Raw genomic sequence first — 26,140 nt, 5'->3', positions numbered from 1 at the left:
AAAAAGGCAATGCAGTTTATCAAGTCGGAATAGAAATCTTTGTAGAAATAGTTTGCTGTCTCATCAGTTCTATGAAGAAATGTGTGTAGCTCTAAATAACAATCCCAGTAGGATATCTTCTTACATAGTCAGTTTTTTTTAACATTTCTCCTCTTTTCACAGCAGCGTAGAGGTTATTTCATATTTCAAAGCGTTTCTAATTCTGATTTCAGTGAGTCACAAAATTCACACATATTCAATCCAATTAAACCAGAGTTTGTTGTCGTTTGACAACTGATACAGTTGCCCATGTTGAATTTAATGTGATAACCTCCCCATAATAACTCCACACGCGGAAACTGAACCTTGTGTCAGCAGCCCGTAAATGTTTTAAAAGGCTTTTACTCTCCGTCTCCCAGTAACCCAATCCTCTGATATTTTTGGTGTTAAACACAGTTCCTAGAGCATTTGTTTCTTTTCTTTTATGCAAAGCACTTCGTGGAACTGGTTAACTTCCTCATGAACCCACTCGTTCACGTTTGGCAGATGGCAGATTCTTCTCAAGGGGAAATTGTTTGGCCATTGCCAGACTCTGTATTCACTAGACAATGAGCTCCACTTACAAAGAGACATTAGTGTAAGCAGCAATTTGGCCTTAAGGTGTGGACATTTTGATCTCCCTTTCTACAGAAAGTAATACAGGAGCTGCTGTAGTTTTAACATGTATGCCCACTGCAGGCAGTGAGAATTTATGCTTTTAGTCTTTTTACTGTTTACTTTGGGCTAGTTTTGCATATGTGTTCAAGGTTTTACATTTAACAAATATTATTCAACTTCTGCTGTTAAACACCAAATGTTAATTCCTCCTAGTTTTTCGCTAGAGTTTATAAGCTAGTTTAGAAACAAGAGGACAGCGTGTTTTAACGGTGGGTCCGTAAGCTAAGTACATTTTTACAAGGTTCCTTGCCGGGAAGTCTCATAAAGGCATAATTACTTATACTCATTTGCATTTCAAACACTTTTATTTGTGAAGCTTGTTGTCTCTTGGGTTTTACGCTCTGCATTATAGACTGTGTTCCTCTGGGAAACAGACATGAGGAGCTCTTTAAAAGCACCACCGTGGCTTCAATTATATTGTGCTTATTAGCAGCAATCGTTGAACCTACTGGAGTCTGGAATAAACCTCTAATTCAATGTGGAGGCTGCTGGCTGGTGCTCTAACTAAGCCCTGTGAAGTGGAATGTAAGCCTGAATTAGTTCAATTGACACATTTTCACATAAGCATCAGATCTTATCAAACTCCAGTTGCGTTTGATATCTCATCCACGCTGCCAATATTGCATTTATTATGCCTTCTGCTACTTGCTGGAGTTACTATGAGATAAGGCTGTCGACACCATAATGACGTATTAACACAAATTAGTTTTAACGCCACTAATTTATTAAAAGCAACTTGCGATATTTAGGTTGTAGCGGGCTCAGTTTTAAAGCTAGAGTGACGATACTGGCATCATGTAAACCTAGAAAACCTAAGGAATCCATTGGTATCAACCATGTCATACTAGCTTTCAAAGGGGTCCCTTGACCTCTGACCTCAAGATATGTGAATGAAAATGGGTTCTATGGATACCAACGAGTCTCCCCTTTACAGACATGCCCACTTTATGATAATCACATGCAGTTTTGGGGCAAGTCATAGTCAAGTCAGCACACTGACACACTGACAGCTGTTGTTGCCTGTTGGGCTTGAGTTTGCCATGTTATGATTGCAGTAACTAAATGCAGTACCTGTGAGGGTTTCTGGACAATATTTGTCATTGTTTTGTGTTGTTAATTGATTTATAATAATAAATATATACATACATTTGCATAAATCAATTTGCCCACTCCCATGTTGATAAGAGTATTAAATACTTGACAATTGTCCCTTTAAGGTACATTTTGAAAATGTGCGATTAATCACGATTAACTATGGACAATCATGCGATTAACTATTTTAATCGATTGACTATGGAAGCATTTTGCGGACTAAATGAAAATGGAAATGTAATCTCACAATAGCATTTTCATTTCCCACTTATATGTGCATTAATTTGAATAAAAATTCAATAATGCAATTTCCCCCACGGCAGATAAACAATGCTAATTCCGGTTGGTGGATAGAACCAGTGTACGTAGTCCCGCCTTCTGAGAATGACTGACGGGTTGCTAGAATTTGAAAAGACATTTCATTTAGTTAGGAAACAGCCTGACAGCATTGAAATGTAATTGCGATTGTTTTCAATGCTTTTTTCCATTTTTCCATTTGAATTAACATTTGAATATTGTCACCCACAAAGCAGGGTTAGTCTTTGAAAATTAAATGTCAAATTACTTTTCCATTTTCATTTTAATATTGTCATGGAATGCCCATGAATGCCATGAAAATGCAAATTGCATGCGGATGGCAGCTTCGGTGTTGCGCTCTCGTACATTGTGAGCTTCGTTGTCCTTGTTTTTAGCTCTATTTTTATTTCTGTGTACAATGAGAGCAAAATTCCTGGTATCTGTGCACATACCTGGCTAATAAGGCTGATTCTGAATTTTAATTTTGACCCAATTAATACATACTGTATGTAAGTGGGAAATGAAATGCTATTGTGAGATTACATTTCCATTTTAATTTAGTCCGCCAAATGCTTCCATACTGTTACTATTTGTGCTCATTTATTCAAAATGTGCCATCTTCTGTTCTCTTTTTCTATTATTTTATTATACTTTGTTCATATTTTTACCTCGCATGTCAGGCATTATAAATCCCATTGATACAGTATGTGTCAGATTGGCACCGTACTGTGTACCCCCCGAGGTGTGTATGGGCGAGCGTGAGTGTGTTAAGCATATAAATGGGATCATCCCTGAAATCTGCACTGCAGGAGTGAAGAATCTGTAGTACTGTGCATCCATTCACAGAATATGGACGTAGAGAGAGTTAATGATGATAGTGTTTCGGAGTGAAATTCAATTATATACAGTTTCTGGCAACTGATACCAATTTGAATGTATTGCATACTTCATATGTTTCTAAAATGATTATAATTTATGAATGATGGCTAAGTGGTGCTGTGACAAATGATCTTTCACAGAAAGATAAAACATTTAATGATGGTTTAATGTGCAAATTAGGAGTGACTGATGAGTATTGAAAAAAACCCAACTGAAATTGAATTAACCTCATGCAAAAACTGTATATAGCTAATACATGAAGTCCGAGGTTTAATAATTTATTTTCTAATAGTGTATTTAAATTGTCAACTGTCTATGCTGCTTAAAGACATTTAAACACAGCCAATCGTGAATAAATCCTCAATGGCTTCAGTGGCAAAAAGATTAATTTTGCTCAATAGCAATGTGCCGCTTGAACAGTTTGCAGTCATCCCAATGTGTAGTGAAAGGAGTTCACAAGCACAAGCATTGACAGACTGGGGAGTTAATGTTAAGTGAAACTACCTGAAAACTGAAGTGTCTCAGACTCCCACTACACTTAAAGTGTGGCCATAAGTACAGTATGCATCATAAACACTAATCCTCTGCCTGCTTAATCAATATATTGTAAATCACAATTGCCAGTAAGTCACATGTAAATGTTACAGAATGTAACTTCTCTCAGATAAGTCTTTCTATTAAAGCTGTATTTTAGAGTCACGCAGTAGCAGCATTTCACCTGCAGAAAGCACTCTGATCTTAGGATGAATATGTCATAGCAACAAACTTTGTTACTATGGTTTCAAGAGGCAAGAGTGCCATCAGTTTGGGAAATTTGTGGGAGTGAGACTTGCGGAAAGAGCGAGAGAGCTAATCTCAGCATGAAAGAGAGCATTACATAATCTAAAAGCAATCTTAACTGTCAATAATGGCCTTCAATAACATCTGAATTCATTTGCACAGTACTAATCACCATGAAGTCTACCAAAACATTAACATCTCTACAGGGTGGGCATGAATGTTTACAGATAACATAACTAGATAACATAATGACTTCCTATGTCTATCATATCCCTGTTGGTTAGTTTCAACTTGTGACCTCTGTTCCTCTTTGCTGGTGCTGTTTGTCTGTGCTTGACATGTGTTGTTATGATTTCTGAGACTGCTCCTCTGGATAATTGTGCAGTTTTTTTTAACTACTACATTTGCATTTTGGACACATTCGCTTTGGCCTCTTTGGAGTTGTGTTTGGTGTCTTGTGTTGCTCTGAGCCTTTGACAATATCACAGCGCTGGCTGCCAGGCCTCATTATTACTGCTAATTAGCAAATACAACTGATTAATATTCCACCTACAATAACTAAGCTTTGTTGTTAACTGTGACAAAAGAGGATTTCATTATTTATTTATTTTCTTCTGTGCTCTCTATGGGAACTTTATCAAAGCTTTCTAACTTGTAAATCTTGTAAACTTGTAAAGCCACACAGACTTGCCTTCAAACATCTTTCCTGCTGCAAGGCAACAACACTACTGAGTAACCTTGTTGCATATAGGAGTGCAGACTCACTTCACCTTAATCCTACCAACTGGTGTCCCCGCAGACCCCAGGGGTTTACTTTTTCTCATATCTCATAGTTGCTTTATTCTATCATTCCAATTTCTCATGACTTTGTGAATCAAATTGTTCCTTCTCATTGTTTTCTGTGTCTGTTTTAATTAGTTCTATTTGAAAATACCAATATATTGGGGTCTATAGGCGACCATCTATTCTTTCAATGAAAGCTCTGAGTGATTCGTTATTCTAAAGAATTAGCCTATATGAAAATGAAAACAATAGCCTACGGGAGGGAAATGAATAATACGGGCTACAGTAAGAAATAACTGTGTGAGCTAAATTGAAATACGCTGTCTTATTAAAGGTATAATATGCAACAATTTCCTAAAAAAACAATGTATAGACTGATACAAAATTAATCCCTCTCAATCATCATTTATGCCCCAGTAAAAGTGTGTGGTGGTGTCTGTTTCTGCAGAGAACCTGCAGCGCTCTGCCTGTATTTTCTCTTTTCTTATTGTTTTGCTTTACTCGGGACGCTGCTGGACTTCAGCCAACAGCCTTTAGGCCGCATCGTGGGGGTGTAACCTCCAGCCAATAACAGAGCGCAGGGTGTGCAGCCGCTTCAGGTGGTCAGATATTGCTGCTTTGTCACGCCCCTCGGCTTCTGATACCAAGGCAAAAACATTATACATCAACGGGCACAAGTCCCCCTTTAGATGCTTTGCGGGCGTATTTGACGGATGAGGCACACACACTAGGCAGAGAGGACAGTCGTGTGTTTATTTGTGTTTTAGAAGGTAACAGCTGTGAAACAATAAAAAAATAACGTTTTATTTCTCTGATTCGCTGCTTTGTTCTCACGGCGCTCTCTCTCTCTCTCAGTTCACTCTATAGCTCACTCGACCATTGCTGCTCTCTCTCTCCCTCTCGGCTGGTTGAGCTGAGGATGAGGAGCCAACTTTGGATGCAGTGTGTTTACGAACACCAACCGACAACTGTTGCATATTATACCTTTTAAAGCGATGGGGGAAAAGCAGTTCTAGGGATTTAAATATATTGGGCCTTTTGTGTCAAACAGGTTTTTGTTTACATTAGTTCTGTACAGTATGTTGGCTGAATTGAGAATTGCATAGTTTTTCTGCCACTGGGGTCGGTGGTTCGATCCCCGGCTCCTCTAGTCCACATGTCGAAGTGTCCTTGAGCAAGACACTTAACCTCAAATTGCTCCCGAAGGCTATGCCATCGGTGTGTAAATGAGTATTTAGATTAGATCCTGATGGACAGGTTAGCCTCTGCTATCAGTGTATGAATCTGTGTGTGTATGAATGGGTGACATGTAGTGTAAAGCGCTTTGAGTGGTCGGAATACTAGAAAGGCGCTATATAAATGCAAGTCCATTTACCATTTAACAAACACTAATGGTGATGATGGAGTACAACAAAGGCCCTCGACAGCTGCCTCATGGAACCCAGTTTGAATAGCTGCCATTAAAGAACACACTCTTGTGCTATCTCGTTTTCTCCTTGGGACATAATGATTGAACCATGAGATTGCTTTGAAAGTGAAACCATAACACTGTAGCTTGCCAATAAGCAAAGTAGATTGTTGTTGGAAAAGGAATCCATTAACAATTATTTTTTAATTACTTTATTTAATGGTAAAATACTTATATGGCGACTGTTTTGAGACCATTTAAAATATTGTCTTTGTCTTTCTGAAGTGGAATGATTTTGGCTTCCTTCCATGCAGTGCAATGAACCCCACTGGGCATTGATTGAAAATATGGCATATTGGAGTAGTAACAGAGCAAGTTTAAGCATGTTGCTATCTAGGTTGTCTATGCCAGGGGAAGTAGAGTCTGCTTGTGACAGGAGTAATTTCATAACCGTTTCTTATCTTTCAGAATCCCATTCCATATCAATGTATTTGATAGTGTACCATCACTACATTGTCACATTTCTTAATTTATCAACTTTACATTTTAGAAAAGTTGTTAGAATAGTTTGAAATGTCATGAGGTTTTGTTATGAATGCCCCCTCAGATTGTATGAATGAGATAGATGTATTCGATTTCCTACCCATTATTATTATCTCCATCAGGAGATTATGTATTCGGTCATGTGTACGTGTGTGTGCATCTCTGTGTCCGTCTGTCCATGGCTAATCTACTGTTGGACCATCAGCCTAATATAGTTTGTGCTCATTTATGACTGTATGCTCAAGGGCCTCTCATGGTTGCAATGATTAACCTATCATATTGACAGTGTTATACCATCATTGACTGAGTCCTACAGTGTGTTTGGCTAACAGAGCTAACAGCTAATGGACCTAAACACGCAGCAGGACTGACAGTTTCTGTTCAGAGGAAGTGTTTAACAGTCAACAGTACATTGCTTGCATAGGTTAAAATGAGAGTGTATCTGTTGAGACGTGCTAATGAAAAACACGTCTCATATGCAAGCAGTTGCAGTTTAAATGGGGCCAATTGTGGTTTGTATTCATTCAATTAATCATACAGCAGTGGTCATTGCAGACACATGTGGCGGAGATCAGCACTCTACTGAGTGCACTTTTCTAATTTCATTCAGCGTTGACTATGTTTTTTCCCATCTTTTTATTTCACTGATCCTGTGTTTATAATATTCTGTTTTTATTTACATTTATCCGAGTCATTAGATTCCTTCATTGACAGATTCGTCTTTCTGACTTTGAACCAAGTTTATTGCACTTTTCGACAGTACATTCTTTAAGTGGTGCATGTATATTTGTTATTTCCATTGCTATTTCCTCCTCACAGCTCCACCCACCCTCCTCTCTGCCCAGCTCCCTCTTCTTACCTCTCCCCTCTCACCTCCCTCCTCACTCCTGTCACCTCACTCCTCTCACCTCCCTCCTCATTCCTCTCACTTCCCTCCTCTCACCTCACTCTTCCCTCCTCTTACCTGCCCCCTCCCAGCTCCATCCTCTCACCTCCCTCCTTACTCCTTACAGCTCCCTCCTCTCAGCTTCACCACCCGTCCTCACAGCTCCCTCATCCCTGCTCCATCCTCACTCCTCTCACCTCCCTCCTCTTTCCTCTAAACTTCCTCCCCACAGCTCCCTCCTTACAGCTCAATCCACCCTCCTTACAGCTATCTCCACTCACTTACCCCTCACAGCTCTCACCTCCCTCATTCCAGGTCCCTTGTCCCTCCTCTCACCTACTCACAGCGCTCACCTCTAACCTTCCTCCTCTCACCTGTCCCCTCTCAACTCCATCCAACTCCCTATTCACAGCTCGGTTGCTTACACCACTTTCATAGCCTCAGTATGAAAACATTGAATAAGTGGTTTACAACACACTATAATGCAAGCATTGTAAGCATATGTATGTATTTGTCAACAACTCTAACTCCTCCTGTGAGCATAGGCTGATGTATTAAAGGGACTGTTTGTAACTTTTTAAGCGTATAAATGTAGCGGGTCGGCACACACGCGCGTTCGCATATGCGCGTCCGCATATGCGCGTCCGCATATGCGCGTCCGCATATGCGCGTCCGCGTGTGGCCGGAGCCTCGTCTCCGCTGCCTGCTCTCCTTCACTCAGACAGCGCGCGCGTCCTCGCTGTCTCGCTCCACCTCTAGACGTGGACGCGCGCTCACTACACACTGCAGAAGAGTTAGTTTAGCTCTGAGAATATTTGGTGAATGTAGAGTGGACGTTTGTGCAGAAATAAATGCTGCAGCTCCTCCAGACCAACAGAGGTTTTCCGTGTCTTGTGAAGTGACAGGGCTCCTCAACGAGTTACGTTATCGTCTCGTAACCGACCGGGTGCCGGTGTCTTCGGCTGCCGGCTGCGGTCAGGAGGCGATAACGTAACTCGTTGAGGAGCCCCGCTGCTGAAGCCTGCGCTGAGCAGGAAAAGCCAACACTAGGATCAGCATTGATTCATGAAGAGACCTTCGTCTGGTCAGCTAACATTACTGCCAAGCAGCTGAAATATAGAGTGATATTGTGGTTTTAGCTGACGTCTCTCGCCTCACTGTTTTGAGCGATGCTCGTTCATGAATATGTAGAGCGAGCAAGCGCGAGCTCGACGCTGACTTTCGTTGATTTCAAGGCCACAGGTGTCGCTGTTAAGCAGCATTTCTGAATCTTACAAATAGTCCCTTTAACGGATAATAAACAATATAGTAAATACAATACAAATACATGTACATTAATGATTAATTAAAAAACCTAAAATATCCTTAGAGCTGTGTACAACTAAATTATAGTGTGTTATATATGAGCAGAAATATATATCACTAGAATTTGAATTGCTCAACTTTAATAGTTTCATTAAAAAACTGAATTTGAACCAAATAATTTGTATTGTTTAACTTGAATAATTAGTTCGGACCTGAATTCCAATAAAGTTGAAACTCAATGTAATGAAATTTAATTCAGTTGCTCTGAATCAGTATTTGATCCTCACTGAAAATTCAACTCTCTATACTTCCACATTCAGATCTCATAACTCAATTTCAGTATACTGAGACACACATACGGTCGTTGAGGAAGAGCAATCAAGTGCAGATTCACAGAACTCCGGTCCATAGCCTACGTTTTGATAGTTTGTTTATTGGATTAAATCCTGAATCCAAAGTGGCAGAAAGTAAGGTCCGCCACATTTCTGCTCATAGTTATAACCCATTTGTTAAATGTTTAAATACTGCTAAATATGGGTATTTAAAGTAAATGTTACCAACTTATCATTATCATTAGTAGAAGCATACGTTGTTACAACCTGAGTCACTTGTCTAGAATGGGAGATGACACTCATTGGTTTAATTCATGTTACGCCCAAAACACACCTATGATTAAAGCGGGGGTAGGTAGTATATTTTTGGCAGCATTCCATAGTAACCTTTCAGCATAATGTAATTCAAGTGTTCTGAGAGAAAACTAGACTTCTGCACCTCATCTTGACCCTGTTTTCAGGCTTTAGAAAATCTAGCCCGTGACGGAACACTTTGGCCAATCACAGGTCATTTCAGAGAGAGGATGTGCCTATTGGCTGTCCCTTCAAATAGTGAAAGCCTGATTCAACGGCAGAAAGTCCTGCAGGAAAGGTTGCTGTTCCAGCATTGGCAACAACCGCCTACACTGCAATGCAACACAAAAAAGGAAGACAGACTCATCAAAAAGAGAGTCTGACAATATCTGCGAAGCATTTCAGAGATGGAAATGTTGCTAATAGTCAGCTAATAGCCTTCTGCTCATGGCTGCAACCAGCGCTGTCAGCTAGCCTCAAGGCTATTGCAACACCTCGGGGAAAAGCATAATTTTCTCTCCATCTCTTTAATAGTTTAGCCTTCTGCATGAGCTCACCGTGGATTTATAAAGAGAATGGAGCTCACTGCTGCAGAGCAGCCATGAAGGCTACGGTTAGCAGAAGGACAGACTTTTAGCAACACTTTCTCTCCATCTCTGAAACACTTCACTTATATTGTGGCTGTTTTCTCAAAGGGCTTTACAGGCCTGCAAGGTTGCAAAGAAAACAGCAGGGTAATTCTCATAGAATTGTTATATAATGGCATCGGGATCACAATCATGATCGGGATGATGTTTGAAATGAATGACTAGTACTTGTACTGATTACTGTACGAAGTACGTGCATATGACCGTGCTCGTCTGGTGGGAGGGGCTTAGGACCGAGAGGGTAGAGAGGAGAGCTGCCGGATGAGTGCTGTATTTCCAAAATTGACACTTTTTTTTACTCTTCCAGAAAACTGCCTACCCTGGGGAACCACTTGATTTACAATATGCTGAAAAGTTATTATGGAATTTTTTTCCCAATGATGCAAAAAATAAACTGCCACCCCCAGCTATGATTAGAGTAAATACAACCCCTTTGCCCCTTACTTTGTGCCCAGATTATGCGAAACTAGCAAAAGTGGAGTTGGACACGCCCTAAATGCACTTGCGCCATGTGCTATAGATTATTTAAATAAGGCCCTTACAACCTTTACAGAGGCTATGCGTTACTATCATTAAAACATTTTTTATTCTGCTCTTGATGATGAGCAACACAAATTGAAATTCATTAGTAAACACTGACAGTATGGATGCAGCCAGGGAATCATGCAATTCCAATAATTGGATGGTTTGTGAGTTTTTCAAATATACGAGCCTGCAGGGGAATTCATTCAAATGGGAAAGGGAGCTCATTAAACTGCCTTGTAAACATCTCCTTATTTACATATCCTTGCTGCTGTTTAAAAAGGTTAAGGCCTGGCCCTTGAAACATTAACATTATTGCAGCATGGTCACTTTTAATTTGTAACAAGAGTTGCTGGCCTCAGTATATACATTTTTCCGATTCAAGGTTTTGTGGCTTCAGGGGAGAGGCAGAATCAAATCTCTTTATTGATCAATATGGGTTTAACCATTATTCTAGTTAATCAATTAATTAATGACTTTTAGTACATTCATCCGCTTTAAAATAGTACATTATTTGACTGTAATGATTTTTACATAGAATAATGAATTAAAGCATAAAGAGTGGTTGTCTTACCATAGTTTGGGCAGCAGACCTTGAGCCAGCAGACGGAGGAGAGCACCGTGAGGTTGGTCAGACTGCTGAGGCCGAACAAAACGCCACAGAAGGCATAGACGGTACAGGTCGTCTTATTAAACAGCCACCTGGATGGAGAGAGAAACAGAAGAGAACATTTGTTACTAACTGATTTCTCTGCTAAATGCTTCTGGTGAGTTACACCCAGTAGATCGGGATGACGCAGGAGACATACAAGAGACAGTGTCATGTATTTCAACATTTTACAACCATTTTTAATGCTTTTTTTGCATTGCATTGTTTTTTAATATGTGATGGAGACATCATGCTCCTCTACAGGACTGAGGTCAACTCCACCTTTCAAAAGACATTTTGGACTATCCACCAGAATTTATTATTATTTTTTTAATTTTCAGATTTCATTTCTTTTCATCCTCTTTATTCATTCCGATTTCCGATAGAGATCTGAATAGAGAATGTTGTATTTGCATATGTATTACAAAGAGCACTGTCCTTTGCTGTCTTCTTTCATTTATGTTCAGTCAATAGTGTCTCGTTAGGAGAATATTAAATGTAACATTATTACTGTAACAGAGGAGGTGGGAGCACTTTTTCAGCCCTGAGAGGACGGCTGCAGATGGTTTCAAAAACCTTTAACTACAAGGTGATAGGGGTGGGAAAAAAAATCTATATATCTAAAAAAAAATGTTTTACGATTTTGAGATCGATTTTTAAATGCCGGAATCAATATATTTGCTTAATTTGAGTCAGAGGTAGAACGAAGTTACCGCTTTTATTGCTGTAGTCTGAGTAACGTGACGTCATATCCGTTCTGTATCCATCAACCATTGATTTTTTGGTTCCTGGGAAAAAATTTAATAAATAATGCCTGACAAGGACTAATATATTTGACTCCAGGACATCTCTAACTAAATTAATACATTCAAATCAAACATTTGAATGTATTAATTTAGTTATTTTTCAAATTGAAAGTCCCTAGAAGTGTATGATTCAACTTTTTCCCATGGTCTAGTGTTAAAAAATAAAATTTGCAATAAATCATAATATTGAATTGCAATACTTGTAGAATCGCAATACTTGAAAATCATAATACATATGGATTCTGCACCCAAGTATCGCGATAGTATCGAATCGTGAGATAGGTGTATCGTCCCGGCCCTACAAGGTGGGGCTGGCTTTATGAAGCCTGAGAGGCAAAACACAGGGGAAAAAAGTCCAAAAATCACTGCTTGTAAAGCTTAAAGCGGCTATAATCGATATTTTTTATAATAACAATATATCAAATTACTATATGGAAATGTGACCATGTAAAGGGGTCGCTCATAGTGATGAATATTGAGTCTTAATGTTATCAGCCTTATAAAAACCCTTCCATTTGCATTGTAATGTATATGGTAATATAAACTCCTCCTCAAGTTAAAACCCCCAAATTGTCCAGAAGCAATGAGGACTTGACATCGGTGTCCTCGATGGTAGCTACAGCTCTGGTTCTTTAACCATTTCCTACCTTTCACTCCTTGTTAGTCTCTTTACCTTCTTTACTCGTCCTTCAGGAAAACTCTGACTGTGAAGATGTCATAGTGACATGATAGATGAAAGGAGAAAGAGTAGTGGAAATTGAATGGCCACTCACATGTGAGTGAAAGCTGAGGGGATAGCCAGCGGGAACAGGCTTATGGTCATGCCCAGATCGCTGATGGCCAGGTTAACCACAAAGAACTCTGCCGGCTTCAGGGAGGACTTCTTTCTATAGGCCACGAACAGCAGGATCCCATTTCCCAGCACCGACAGCACACCTAGGAGACAGAGTGGTGGGATATAGTAGGGCTGTTGGATTTGAACACACATTCACACATATAAAGTCTTTAAATCTGGTGGAAAAAAACCACATCACTTACCAAAAATAATGTAGATAGTTCCCATGAGGAAGTCATTGTCTTTTGATATTCTGGACACGAGCAGAAATGTTTCGGAGGCATTTCCCATCTTCACCAAACATCAACACAAACAGATGGAAAAGACAGGGAGAGAAAAATCATTAATCTTATGTTTTCGACTTCAGGACATTTTAAAAAACAAGCAAAAGAACTTTCTCTATTTACACCGATACCTCAGACAGGACAGATCACAACGTGACGCAGACTCAGACCACATGCTACTGTTACAATGCCCCAAATCCAAGTTGCAATAATGAACACAGTTTAGCTTCATCATCTTCCGCCAAGCATAAGAGTGGAGTGGATCATGTGTTTGGTCGTATGTGTGTGTGTGTGTGTCTGTCCTCAGCTAATCTAGCATACTACTGCACCCTGTCCATCAGGCTGAGGACCCATCAGCCCAATATTTTTGTGCACATTTATGATCGTATGCTCAAGGACGTCTCGTGGTTGTGGAGATTCACAATTTCTGAAAAAAACTATTTTATTGACTATTTTATACCATCATTGACTGCTGTCTTCTCATTCCTCTTAACTGGCCTGTAGGGAATACAGTTGATCATCAACAGAATCTTGTTTCCGCTAGGTAAATCCAGTAGTATCACTGATCTTTTTTCCCATCAACACGGATGCATATGATCGTGGCTGAATAGCTGTGTGTAGTGTGTGTGTGTGTGCTTTTTATTGGGGATCAACCTCGCATTTATGCGTGTATCAGGGCTGCACAATTAATCAAATATTAATCGTGATCACGATTTTGGTTTCCAACAATTAAATGAACATGATTGCTCATAGAAAACTCTGCTGCATAAATCAAACACTTCCTAAACTAAGAGGGAGAGATCCAACGTCATTCAGCAGCCAATTGAAGCCGGATGGTTTTCAGCAGTCTCATATCCAAACACACTTACAAACACACACACACACACACAACACATTGGTGGTGTTCCGTGTGAGTGAAGAAGACATACAGCTGAAATTTGTCACAGCTGCAAGTCCAAAATAAGCCGTGGAGGAACAACCAACTTATTCAGACACTAATTATATTGTAATTCATTCCCATGCATGCTGCTTAGAGTAATCACAGTGACCTGCTCTTCTGCCGACAGCACGGAGCTAAAGAGGTAACGTTGAAGGAGGTGCCATTGAGTTACTCATATTTACGGAGCTCTACTCTGTAAATATGAGTATTGAGCTATGGTAAATTATAATGCTATTATGATGCGTCCAAAAGTAATCTTGGCAAGAAACTTGAATAAATCCAGATGTTTGAAGGAGATGTTTTCACAGCAATATAAAATAGATAATAGAGAGAGAAATATGGTCTGATTAACTTCCTAACACTAGCGCTAAGCAGCTTATAATATATAATTAGAACAACTAATGCCAGGATTTGTTTTAATCAAAGCAAATATTTAAATAAAAATACAATCATTTATTTCTTAATCATTTGAATTGTGTGTTTTATATGCAAATATCCACTAAAGATGACAATAACAAAATAAAAGGATAACATTTAGAGTTTTTGACAGTTGGAATGTAGCACAACATGGAAGTAAAAGCAGCGCTCTGTTTCGGACCAAATATGAAATTGCAATAAAAATATTTCAACAATTAATCTTGGTAAATAATTGTGATCTCAGTATTGATAAAAAAGAATCGTGATTATCGTTTGGGCTATAATCGTGCAGCCCTAGCGCATATTGACGGAAAAAATCAACGTGAAGCGTAAATAAATGCGTCTGCTGGGAGCCTGCATGGAGCCGCTGCAGACAGCTGCACAGATTAAAATGAGCTGATCTGTTGTGTGAGACGTGCATGCGGTCTGGATGGGGGGCACAAAAAGAAAAATGACAGAGCACACATTGGCTGTGTGTGCTATTGCATCTCTATTCATGGTTCTGCGGTTTACTCCAACAACGATGTATATCTCTTACTACCAGTTAAAACTTGAGAAAATGCACAATAACCCGCATCACATCACAGCCCTCCCTCTGTCACTTGTTAGTTCCTTCACCAGTTTTTCTGTAAGTGGTGACAAACCATGAAGGATATTTAAAATGTCTCCACCTCTTCTATCTTTATAATTTGGAAGCTACACACAGTATCCTCAAAGAGCAAAGGCTGCCTCCATGTACAAATTCAATACCATCCCTTCACTTCAAAACCAGTCATTTGCATACAAAGCATGGCCTGCTGCCAACACGGTATTCATTGTGGCCGAAGCAAGTCGCTGAGGCAATCTTTTTTAAAGGATATTATGGGTGGAGATAACAGGAAAATGTATTCATAGCCTTTCTATTTGTTCAATGACTTCACCTTTACTTACGCATTAAAGCGAGCCAACAAAGGGAAGAGACACGTTAAATCACCTGGGGTTAAGAGTGGAGCTGCTTGTGGATAAATCCCTATTACCATAAACTCAGGAGATTATCTTCAAAGAGAACCAGAGGTGAGGGAATTATTTTAATGTTTTTCTACGTGGACTTTCTATGAGAATTTGTTTTGGCCTCTGTGCATGGAGCGCACCTCGTAAGCAGATTCAATCCTGCACAGATTTGTGTGCAAATGAAACCACTTGCTTGTATTTGCATATGTGTGTACAGTACAGAACAAGCACTTGTGTAAGCATGTGTGTGTTTACAGGTTGGGGGGTTTCATATGTACTATATTAATCTGTTACAATGGAGTCTGAAGGTGTCCCAGAGAGAGTCTTATCTTGTGATGTTACGATAAATTTAGCCTTTTCTCTTTTCTGTTCCCACAGATGTTCAGTGGGGTTGAGGTCTGGAGACAGAGGAGAGAACGGGTGGGACATGACGACACTTTATGAAACCCTGAGGGGAGCTTAAGACGTCACATCAACAGATGTGTACACAAATGCATGAAGGATACACATGTTCTATACACTGTACAAGAACAAATGGTGACGTAAATTTTATGAAGAATGCAGACATCTTATGCAAGAATAACAAGAATACACCGGAGTAACACTAAATTAAATTAAATACTCAGTGTTCAGGGTTAGTCAATACACAAGTGTACCAGAGTATTTTAAAACTACATGAAATAATTGAAAATGTATACATAAGAAATGAATTAATGTACTGTGTTTAAGTACAAGTAGTGATGAAAGTGACAATATTATGAAGAATGAGGATATATTATGCAAGAATAATAAGAATAATAAGAATACACCCAAGTACCACTAAATCAAATTAAAGGCTCACAATGTGCAGGGTTAGTCAATACACATGTACCAAGAGAACTGAAAAGTTATACAGAAGTAATGAATACAGGCAATATGTGTGTATACAGCATATAAAGTACTTCTCCCTAAACTGCATCTCCTATAAGTAAAGTTAATTTAGATCAAGAGAATGACACATTAGTGAAGTCCTCTGCAATTATTGTGAGGGTGCTGGGAGTTAATGATGTTGTTCACTGGTGGGACCCAGTAATGGAAGAGGTTGTCACACCATTTGCTTAAACCTGCAGTAGGCAGAATGTTTTTGGGCAAAAAATCCATAATAACGTTTCAGTAATTGTAATTCAAGTGTTATGAGAGATAATTAGACTTCTGCACCTCCTCATGGCTCTGTTTTCAGGCTTTAAAAAATCTATCCCGTGACGGGAGACTTTGGTCAATCCCAGCTCATTTCAGAGAGAGAGAGAGCGTTCTTATTGGCTGTTCATTCAACGGAGGCAGCTGTCAATCACTCGCGATCTCCAATCAAATGGTCAAACTAGGCAGAGCTGATCAAATATGAATAAATATTCTGTTACTGTAATGCCTATTTCTCGCCTCAAATGTTTTCAGAAACATCTTGTAGGGTACTGTTTAGCTGTGAAATGAGAAAGTTTGCTCCGGCTGGTGGGCGGTGCTTGGTATTTCCTCAAAAGATCTCAACATGGCTGCTGGGTCACAAATCGATAACTCTGCTCTGTCTCCCTCCCCTCACATCTGCAACCTCTCCTGCGAACACCACATCAATCACATCACCGAGACTGCCTTTGTCCACCTAAAAAACATAGCTCATCTCCGCCCACCACTCTCCTTCTCTGCTGCCAAAACTTTGATCAATGCCCTCATTACATTCAGAATCGACTACTGCAACGGTATCCTTTACAGCAGCGGTCCCCAACCTTTTTAGCGCCAAGGACCGGTTTAACGTCAGACAATATTTTCACGGACAGGCCTTCAAGGTGTGGCGGATAAATACAACAAAATAAAATGATACGACCGGCATAAAAACAGTGGTATATTGTAAATATAATAATAAACGTGAATGCACTGTGTACTCATATGCAACTTTATTAGCAGCGTCCTCTTAACATCGCGCCAACAACATAACATGAGTATCATCCTCTCTGCCCCCTAACGCTCTCTGGTCGCTATGGTAACGTTTAAACATGCCTACAAAAATAAGATACAGATACACCACAAAAACGAATATAAAGTGCATGAAAAAATTAACTCACCATAACGCTAAATCAATGTGAGCCCTGAGCTTGTTTCTCTGCAACGAGACGGTCCCATCTAGGGGTAATAGGAGACAGTGACACCCGAAGTGTGTTGCTTATGTCCAGTCTACTCCGTAATTTAGTTTTGGTTGCTGTCACTGCAGAAAACCCCGCTTCACACAGATAGGATGTCGGAAATGGCAACAGGGTTTTCAGTGCTGTTGTGGCGATCTCAGGGTATTCTGCCGAGACTTTAATCCAGAACACCGGCAGAGTTGTTGTCTCGAACACACTTTTAAGGCCGCCGTCATTTGCGATCTCCAGCAGCTGATCTTCTTCTTGCACAGACATGCTGGATTCTCCTGGTTTGTTGACAAATGGGTCGCGGATCCATTCCTTGGCAGTTCGTGGGTCTTTTGTGGTTGGGAAGTAGCGCTCGAACTCTTTTAAAAGCAAAGACAGGTGATCGTGCACCAGCTGGGAGAATGAAGGCTCGGGCTCAGTCTCACCCAAAATCCCCGCTAATGTTTGAAACATGTCCAATATGCCTCTGTTCACGCGCCGTCCCCACAAATCCAGTTTGGCTTTAAATGCAGCTACTTTATCTGCCAGCTTGAAGACTGTTGTCATTTTCCCCTGAAGTGACAGATTGAGCTCATTGAGCAGGTTGAATATGTCGCACAAGTAAGCCAGTTTTGCGACCCATTCCTCGTCACTGAAATGTGCTGCCAGCGGTGACTTCTTTTCTGACAGAAATCTCTGCAGCGGCTCTCGTAACTCAAACACTCTGGCCAGCGATTTCCCTCGGGATAACCATCTTATTTCTGTGTATAAGAGAAGGCGTCTGTGCTCCGCGTCCATCTCATCACAAAGCTGCTCAAACAGGCGCGAGTTAAGGGCGTGTGCTTTGATGTGGTTAATAACTTTAACAACATCATTCAATACGCTGGAAAGTTCTGGTGGCATTTTTCGGCTAGCCAGCATTTCCCTGTGAATGACACAATGCGTAGATTCACATTCAGGTGCAACCTCCTTAATCCGAGCAGTTAAACCAGACAGCCGTCCGGTCATGGCAGCAGCTCCGTCTGTGCATATGCCGACACAAAAGGACCATTTCAGTTTCCCTGACATATAATCATCCAGCGACTTGAATAGTTCTGTGGCTGTGGTTTTGGTTAGCAACGATAGTGCACATAACATATCCTCATGCACATCCTCCTGATAAAGATATCGCACATAAACAAGTAGTATTGCCTTGTTGTCAACATCTGTAGACTCGTCAACCTGGAGTGAGTACCACGGTGATGTATTAATCCTCTCCAACAATTGTGTCTCAATGTCTTCTGCTATTTCCTCAATGCGCCGAGTGACGGTGCTAGCCGACAGAGGCACCTGTGCTATCTTTTTAACCGCAGCCTCTCCTAGAAGTTCACGGCAAATGTCTTTAGTGGCGGGCAGAATCAATTCTTCACCAATAGTGAATGGCTTCTTAGCCTTAGCAATACGGTTAGCCACCAAGTATGATGCTCTCAGTGCACTCGCATTTGTTGATGTGGTGGCCCTCAGTAATTGCTTCTGTCCTTCTTGTTCCCGCTTTTTTCTTTCAAAATACTCCAAAGGCTTGTCTTTTAATGCAGGGTGCTTGGTCTCCAAGTGGCGAAGCAGTTTTGAAGGCTTCATTGCCTCATTAGAGAGCCGGTCGCCGCATAGTATGCAGAGCGGGCTTGGTGCGTGGGAGTCACCTGTCGCGATAAATCCATATTTTAAGTAGGACTCCTGGTATTGTCTGTTAAATGCAGCTTTCTTTTTCTTGGAAGTCGTTGGCCCTTCTTCTGTCTCTTCACTGGGCCTTTTCCCCTTCCCAAAGAAACTCTCCAAAGACGTCTGTTTTTTACTCATTTTGCTAGCTTGTGGGTTAAATTTTAGCGTTAACGTATCACTACGATGTAACGGAGAGAATCCGGTCATTTTTCAAAATAAAACATCATTCAGATTCAGATAATAAATAAAACGGAAATAATGTAAGTTATTTATTCTTTCTGTGCGGCCCGGTACCAAATGACCCACGGACCGGTACCGGTCCGCGGCCCGGGGGTTGGGGACCGCTGCTTTACAGCACATCATCCAAAGTCCTGAATAAACTCCAGTACATCCTGAGCTCTGCTGTCCCTCTGCTCACCCATTCCCACTGGCTCCCTGTCCGACAACAGATCCAGTTCAAAGTCCTTCTCCTCACTCACAAAGCCTTCCAAAACCAGGCCCCCTCCTACCTCACCGACCTGCTCCACCATCACACTCCTTCCCACTCCCTCCGCTCCTCTGATGCAAAACCTCCTGTCTCCACCACTCAGGACCAAGCACCGGACCTGGGGCGACAGAGATTTGTCAAGTATTTAATACTCAAACTACTCAGCAAATATGCTCGCTTTATGCAAATGTATGTATATATTTATTATTGGAAATCAATAAATAACACAAAACAATGACAAATATTGTCCAGAAACCCTCACAGGTACTGCATTTAGCATAGAAAATGGCCTCAAATCATAACATGGCAAACTGCAGCGCAACAGGCAACAATAGCTGTCAGTGTGTCAGTGTGCTGACTTGACTATGATTTGCCCCAAACTGCATGTGATTATCATAAAGTGGGCATGTATGTCTGTAAACTTGTGGGTACCCACAGAACCCATTTTCATTCACATATCTTGAGGTCAGAGGTCAAGGGACCCCTTTGAAAACAGCCATGACAGTTTTTCCTCACCAAAATTTAACGTAAGTTTGGAGCGTTATTTGCGACAAGCTAGTATGACATGGTTGGTACCAATGGGTTCCTTAGGTTTTTTTAGTTTAATATGATGCCAGTATCGTCACTCTAGCTTTAAAACTGAGCCCACTACAACCTCCGAAAGATAAATTAATAATAAATACTTTTGTAAAATACAAGTACTTCATTTGATTGTACTTAAGTACAGTACTTGAGTTAATGTATTTAGTTGCTTTCCACCAGTGGTCGGACCATGGCTGACATCATATAAACAGCCACCAAAATGTCACATTATCATTATGTTTTTTTGTTTTTTTTTAATGGATCTCCATTAACTGAAAAAACAGTCATCAGCAAGTCCTCCTGATGGCTTATGTGACACAATAATCACTCTTACAACAATTAAATTGAATTACAAGTTCCCCATAAATGTCAAGCCAGGAAAATACAGCCTTGTACTTAGAGCCAGCCCCTCTCTTACAAAACCATTAGTCTTCACATTAGTGTAAATACCTCCTGTGTTTGCCTTCTTACTGCTCTTATGAATACAGAAAAGCTGATTTTTTTCCATGTGGACTTCTGGTATATTCCTGAAAAGCAATTTCATCATAAAGCAGAAATATGCAGCCCTTCCAATGCTCCCAAAGTTTAGTGTAGGCTCCAAGTTCATCCAACTTGTTGGCGTGCAATCTCACATTTCCCATGATAAACCATGGGATGCTTGAGTATTCTGTTTCTTTTTCTCCTCTCACTTAACTTCACACAAGTTTGTTGCCCTTTCAGTATCTCAGTAGCTCCACAGGGATATTTCATCTATTTTAAAATGAAAATAAAATATTACTTTCACTTTTTTTTCATGTCTGTTGCTGAACGTAAAATTCTAATTCCCGAAGATACAGCGATCGAGAATGTAATAGTTTTTTTGATAAATGATGGAGGAAATGAGTTCTTGGTAGTGCACTTTTAAACTTCACTTTGTATGCAGTTCGGAGCAAATGGAGTGTAGTATGAATCCAAGCTCATTTTCCCTCAGAGGTTTTATATGCCTAAATGACTAAACATTTTTATTCAGACTTCACATCACGGTTCGACTACCAGCAAATCTTTTCTAAACTTTTACAAATGCTAAAACCACTAACCTACAACACTGATCAGCCAATGCCTATCTAATGTGTCTTTGGATACAAATATGTGGAAATATATCTTCATGCAGATGTTGCTGTAAGTTTCCTGGATCTACAATAGCATCTTTATGTCTTTTACTGATTACTGATGGGGGTTGTATTCCATACCAACACGTTCATCTCATCCCAACTCGTTACATACTGCCGCTTAGTCATGCCCTTTGGCGTCACTTTAGGCTTAGGCAACAAAACCAGGAAAAAACTACATGGTTGGGCTTAAAACTACTACGTTTGTAAAGGGAAAATGAAACTGAACGTTGTGAGCACGGGACACGAATGAACAGCTGATTGTAACGTGAAAGTGGAATTTGCCGCACGAGACACGAACAGTGATCTCCTGGATGAAAGCCTTGTGTTTGTTGTACCCATCCACCTCCCCTCCTGCCCGCCCTATGTGTGTTTTTTCGCTGTTTAAACTACGTCATCACACTCCTGGCGCACTTTCTCGGAATGTTTACTGTTGCCGTGGATGGGTTTACACTGTAGTTAATGAAACACCTGATGCATTTCATACTGGTACTAAAGGGTGGCGGCATCAAACGCAGACCGCCGTGACAAAGCCTTAGTATTTGACGCCCTGGGAATGAGAACGGGTTGTCCATACGGAGACATCTTTCTTGTTATTACATCTGTTTTCCCTTCGTGCCGCAGTTTTTAACTTGAAATATGAGATAAATCCAGCGTATTTTACACTCTGTTTGTTTCCCCATACACATTACCTGGCTTATGAAACCATTTTAAATCAATTGCAGTGACTTAAAATTGCATGGTGAAAACAAGACTGTTCTTAAGAGCACTGCACCGATTTAGCAGTGAGCTCCTATAACATTGTCAGATTCATGATGTCTTTCAGTTAAAAGGATCAAAATCAGTACATCAAAACAAGACAATTTGTCTTTGTTTATTCTTCCTTGTCAAAACAGGTAGCCTACATTACCCAGAATGCAACTCGCCCACCAACAGTTTGTTTAGAGATTCGGGTGTGTTGTTCTAGTAGTGGATAATGTAGTCTCGAGCCGCTACAAAGCCACAAACAGGCACAAAAACTTTTTTCACATTCAGTAGTACTCTCCAACATCTGCAACATACTTTGATGTATAAATTCAGTGGAGTTCCCCTTTAATTCCTGAAAAATATACATTGGGGAGAGACTAGGGATTGCCGACAGATTTATACTGCACCTTCAGATGATACGGTGTCTGCCTGCTAGTCTAGTTATTTACGTTTTGCCCACTTTCCCTTCTACTGTATACTCTCCTCTCCGCAGTGTCAGTGGTACAAGGGGCAAGACTGGATTAACAGTCTTTCTGAGAGGATGAAGTCAAGAGAGAGGCAGACGAGGGAGGAACCCTTGCTCACCCCCATCAGTCTGAGAGGGGGGAGAACGATTCAGAGTGATGGAAAGTCATAAAGTGACTGTCAGCCTGTAGCTGAATGGTGGAATTGGGGCTAATCATTGTAGAGGACGTCTGTGACAACTTCAGCCTTGCTGTCATACAGCTGGAACTTACAGTCTACACACACACAGAGACATACTGTATAAAGACACACACGTACAGTACAAACAGAAAGAGAGGGCAAAATTGTTGAGGAGAGCGAAGGAGACAGAGACTGTTGTAAAAGAATGGTAAGCCGGAACGAATCAGTAAGGACAAGTGAAGGATGGGGGAAATCCTATAACTGAAACTGTCAGAAAGACGGGATTGGAAGCAGAATGACGGAGATTACTCATAAGACGAATGGGACAAAGGGACAATGTCAAAATTCAGTGAAACTGAAAACATCCCCGCTGCACACACTTATCATTGTACACCCTTGTGAATGCAAAGTGATTGAGAGGACAGGATTAGTCAAAGTCTCCTGTCGTGCTAGATTTTTTAAAGCCTGAAAACAGAGCCAAGAGGAGGTGCCGAAGTCTTTTTTCTCAGAACACTTGAATTACAATATACAGAAATGTTATTATTGAACTTTTGCGCAATGATGCCAAAAGATTTCTTTAAGCCAATCATTATGACCGCAGGGGAAATTCCTTCACTGCGACAGCCCTATCGTATAGAGCACCTTTAAACAAATCACATTTACATTATGAGCTTACTGTTAATGAACAACACCAATATTGTCCTAAAATTAAGCAAACTTATATGCAGTGAGTTGTTTCTAAAGTGGCTTAACGTATTTAATTGTACGCACGCATCATATGAAATTCATTATAAATCATCACATTTCCTATCATAAAGCTCTGGTAAATGAACGCTGTTAGTAGTTACAGTAACAGGAGTGAATCACGCTTTAGTTTACAGGAGCAGATATTGTAGGTAGAAAATAAAATATGTTGAAAGTTGTTTAGTATGAACATTTTGCTACGGCACTAAGAATGTGAAGATACTATATCTATGTAAACTACTGTGTGTATCTTACTTGATCAACCAACCATTAAAACAAACATCTTCCTCCACAACCAACTACAAAGCTGATCTGAGTTTAGATACAGAGGAGTTTTGTGTGCAGTTTGTTTTGGCTATTTCTTGTTTCTGGGTTGTAGCCTGTGTTTATGCTTCTCTGTCAGAAGTATTATTATTATTATTATTAACATAAATCCTCCTCAAACTAAACCCATAATTGATCATTATTTTCCCTTTCACAAGTAACTGTTATTCTTCAGAAGCACTTTCTCCAGTATGCAGTAAGTACACAGTATAATGTTACCAGATGAATAACAAATGACTGAGTGCAGTCAGAAGGAACAATAAATAATCGTTTCTATTATAACTTGGAATGAAGCGGAGAGAAAACCCCTTAAATCCATGTTAATGCACCCATCTGTGGAATAAGCGTTTGCTCATATCTTCACACAGTCATAAATCATAAATGTAGAGTATGAGTTCTAGGTCACATTTAAATATGTCATCTGAAACCAGTGTAGGTTACATGAAGATGTTGTCTTCAGGTTGGTTTAGAAATAAAAAAACAACACTTTTTTCATATCAACAGTCACTTATTTTTTTGACCCATGACGAAAAATGGCAGAAAGAGACCCAGACAACAAAGACATGTTCATCCTCGCCAATGATGGAAAAGATAGAAAAGACAAAATCCTGGCTCACAAGCCTCAACTGCAAAAAACATGACAGCAAAATTCTAGTCAGCTAGCTGAGAAATGTGGAGTATAAACACAAGCACACTCACATACACTCCAATGTGTGAAGTTCCTCTATTTACTCAGAGCTGGGTGCTTAGTGAGCCATTACGAGTCTAGTTAGACTCATGAATAATGAGTCAAAATATCGCTACAGTGACCTTAACTGTGCATGAAATAAGATCCAGCCCTCTGGAGGGGTGAACACACATTAACCTCCAAATCACCTGTTCTCTGTTTTATAAGCATGCTGTACATTGTGACGGGGAAGAGCAGAAAATAGGGAACTTATTTTGTTTTCCCACAGTGCTAGAAAGACAAATGAGCAAAAAAAGTGAACAGAAACAACCAGAAAAGGATGCATCTTCAAGAGCTGAGATCATACGGTGTGAGCCAATTATAATAAATAAGCATGATTATGTAAACAGGACATGAGTGATTATCTTATTTCCCCCAGATATTACTGATGAGAGACATACGGAAGACCGAGAACATATTATTATTATTGTTATATTATATTTGCTCCATTTCTACCCACTGCTGCTTTAACCACTTGAACGCCAAGCATATGTGTTCACGACTTCCTATGTTGTAAATACAAGCTCACGAGTTGCTGTAAGTCAATGCTGCAAACGACACCTCCGGGGAGCCAAGCAATCGGCCCACTCCTAACAGGCACGCTTTCCAAACTCCATTTGCTCTGAACTGGCACGCCCCACGACAAAGCTGCAAGCGGCAAATACCGGGAGCAAAAGCAGTTGGCCTGTTCTGAACGGGCACGTCACGAACGGGCACTGCACTATTTGGAATAATTTTGAAATACAGCCAGTAAGTCAGAAACTCCTAAAGTGCTAGTTTCTAACTTGCCATTTAATGTCAGTATTTGTATATACTAGGCATTGGTCTACATCAGTTCTGACAGGGCCACTTCGTCAATAACACGTGTCCATTTTTGATGATTGATTGGAATATGAACTACTCCAAATGGCCTCCATTATGGCTCGCTCCCTTCATTCCTCAACTCCGATCCTCCTGTCACTTCCTGCAAGTTGCCACTTGGTGAGCGAGGGAGAAGTGAAAATGCTTTTAGATCCATCTCATCTTCCTTCTTCCATTCCACCGTCTCATGTCCTCATATTTCCTCCTCATGTTCTCCCTAAGGGTATTCATTCATCTACCCCCCCCCCCCCCCCCCCCCCCCTCATTCTAATCTTGTTTCTCCTAACAACTTTTCTTTTCTCTGTTTTCATCTGCCTGGAATCATTTGTTTTGCTGTGAAAGCAGAGTACACAGATTTGCCTGTTGCAGAGAGTTATGTACATCTTAACCTATCTGTCATCTCCCGTAGGAGGCCAACTGTTAACATTCCCACACAGATGGTAAAACCAAACAAAGACAGTTGTTTGGGGTACGGCAGTTAAGCATTTGTCTATGTATGAGTGAGTATCTTAGGGACTGGGGATCTGTTTAAAGGCCATTCAAAATCCTCAACAATTTGGAGCCATGTGTTAATGTGCTCTTATACAGCGCTGATAATCACATTTCCAGCCTTGGCTGCATGAGTATTTGGATTTACATATAATAGAGATCTCC

At 40.4% G+C, this 26,140-nt stretch overlaps 1 protein-coding gene across 2 annotated transcripts in view; it reads right to left on the bottom strand.

The window, feature by feature from the left end:
* The window catches only part of opn7b (opsin 7, group member b), a 119,695-nt gene that overhangs the window by 11,221 nt on the left and 82,334 nt on the right, over positions 1-26,140 (bottom strand). For both annotated transcript variants that reach the window (XM_074644106.1, XM_074644104.1), the window contains exons 2-4: positions 12,958-13,045; positions 12,693-12,855; positions 11,039-11,166 (exon numbers count right to left, since the gene is read on the bottom strand). In XM_074644106.1, the coding sequence (XP_074500207.1) occupies positions 11,039-11,166; positions 12,693-12,855; positions 12,958-13,045 (379 nt within the window). The remainder of the gene's footprint in view (positions 1-11,038; positions 11,167-12,692; positions 12,856-12,957; positions 13,046-26,140) is intronic.

Source organism: Sebastes fasciatus, chromosome 8, assembly GCF_043250625.1.
Source record: "Sebastes fasciatus isolate fSebFas1 chromosome 8, fSebFas1.pri, whole genome shotgun sequence".
In the NCBI taxonomy this organism is placed as follows: Eukaryota; Metazoa; Chordata; class Actinopteri; order Perciformes; family Sebastidae; genus Sebastes; species Sebastes fasciatus.
This window is presented reverse-complemented; position numbering and strand designations above follow the sequence as displayed.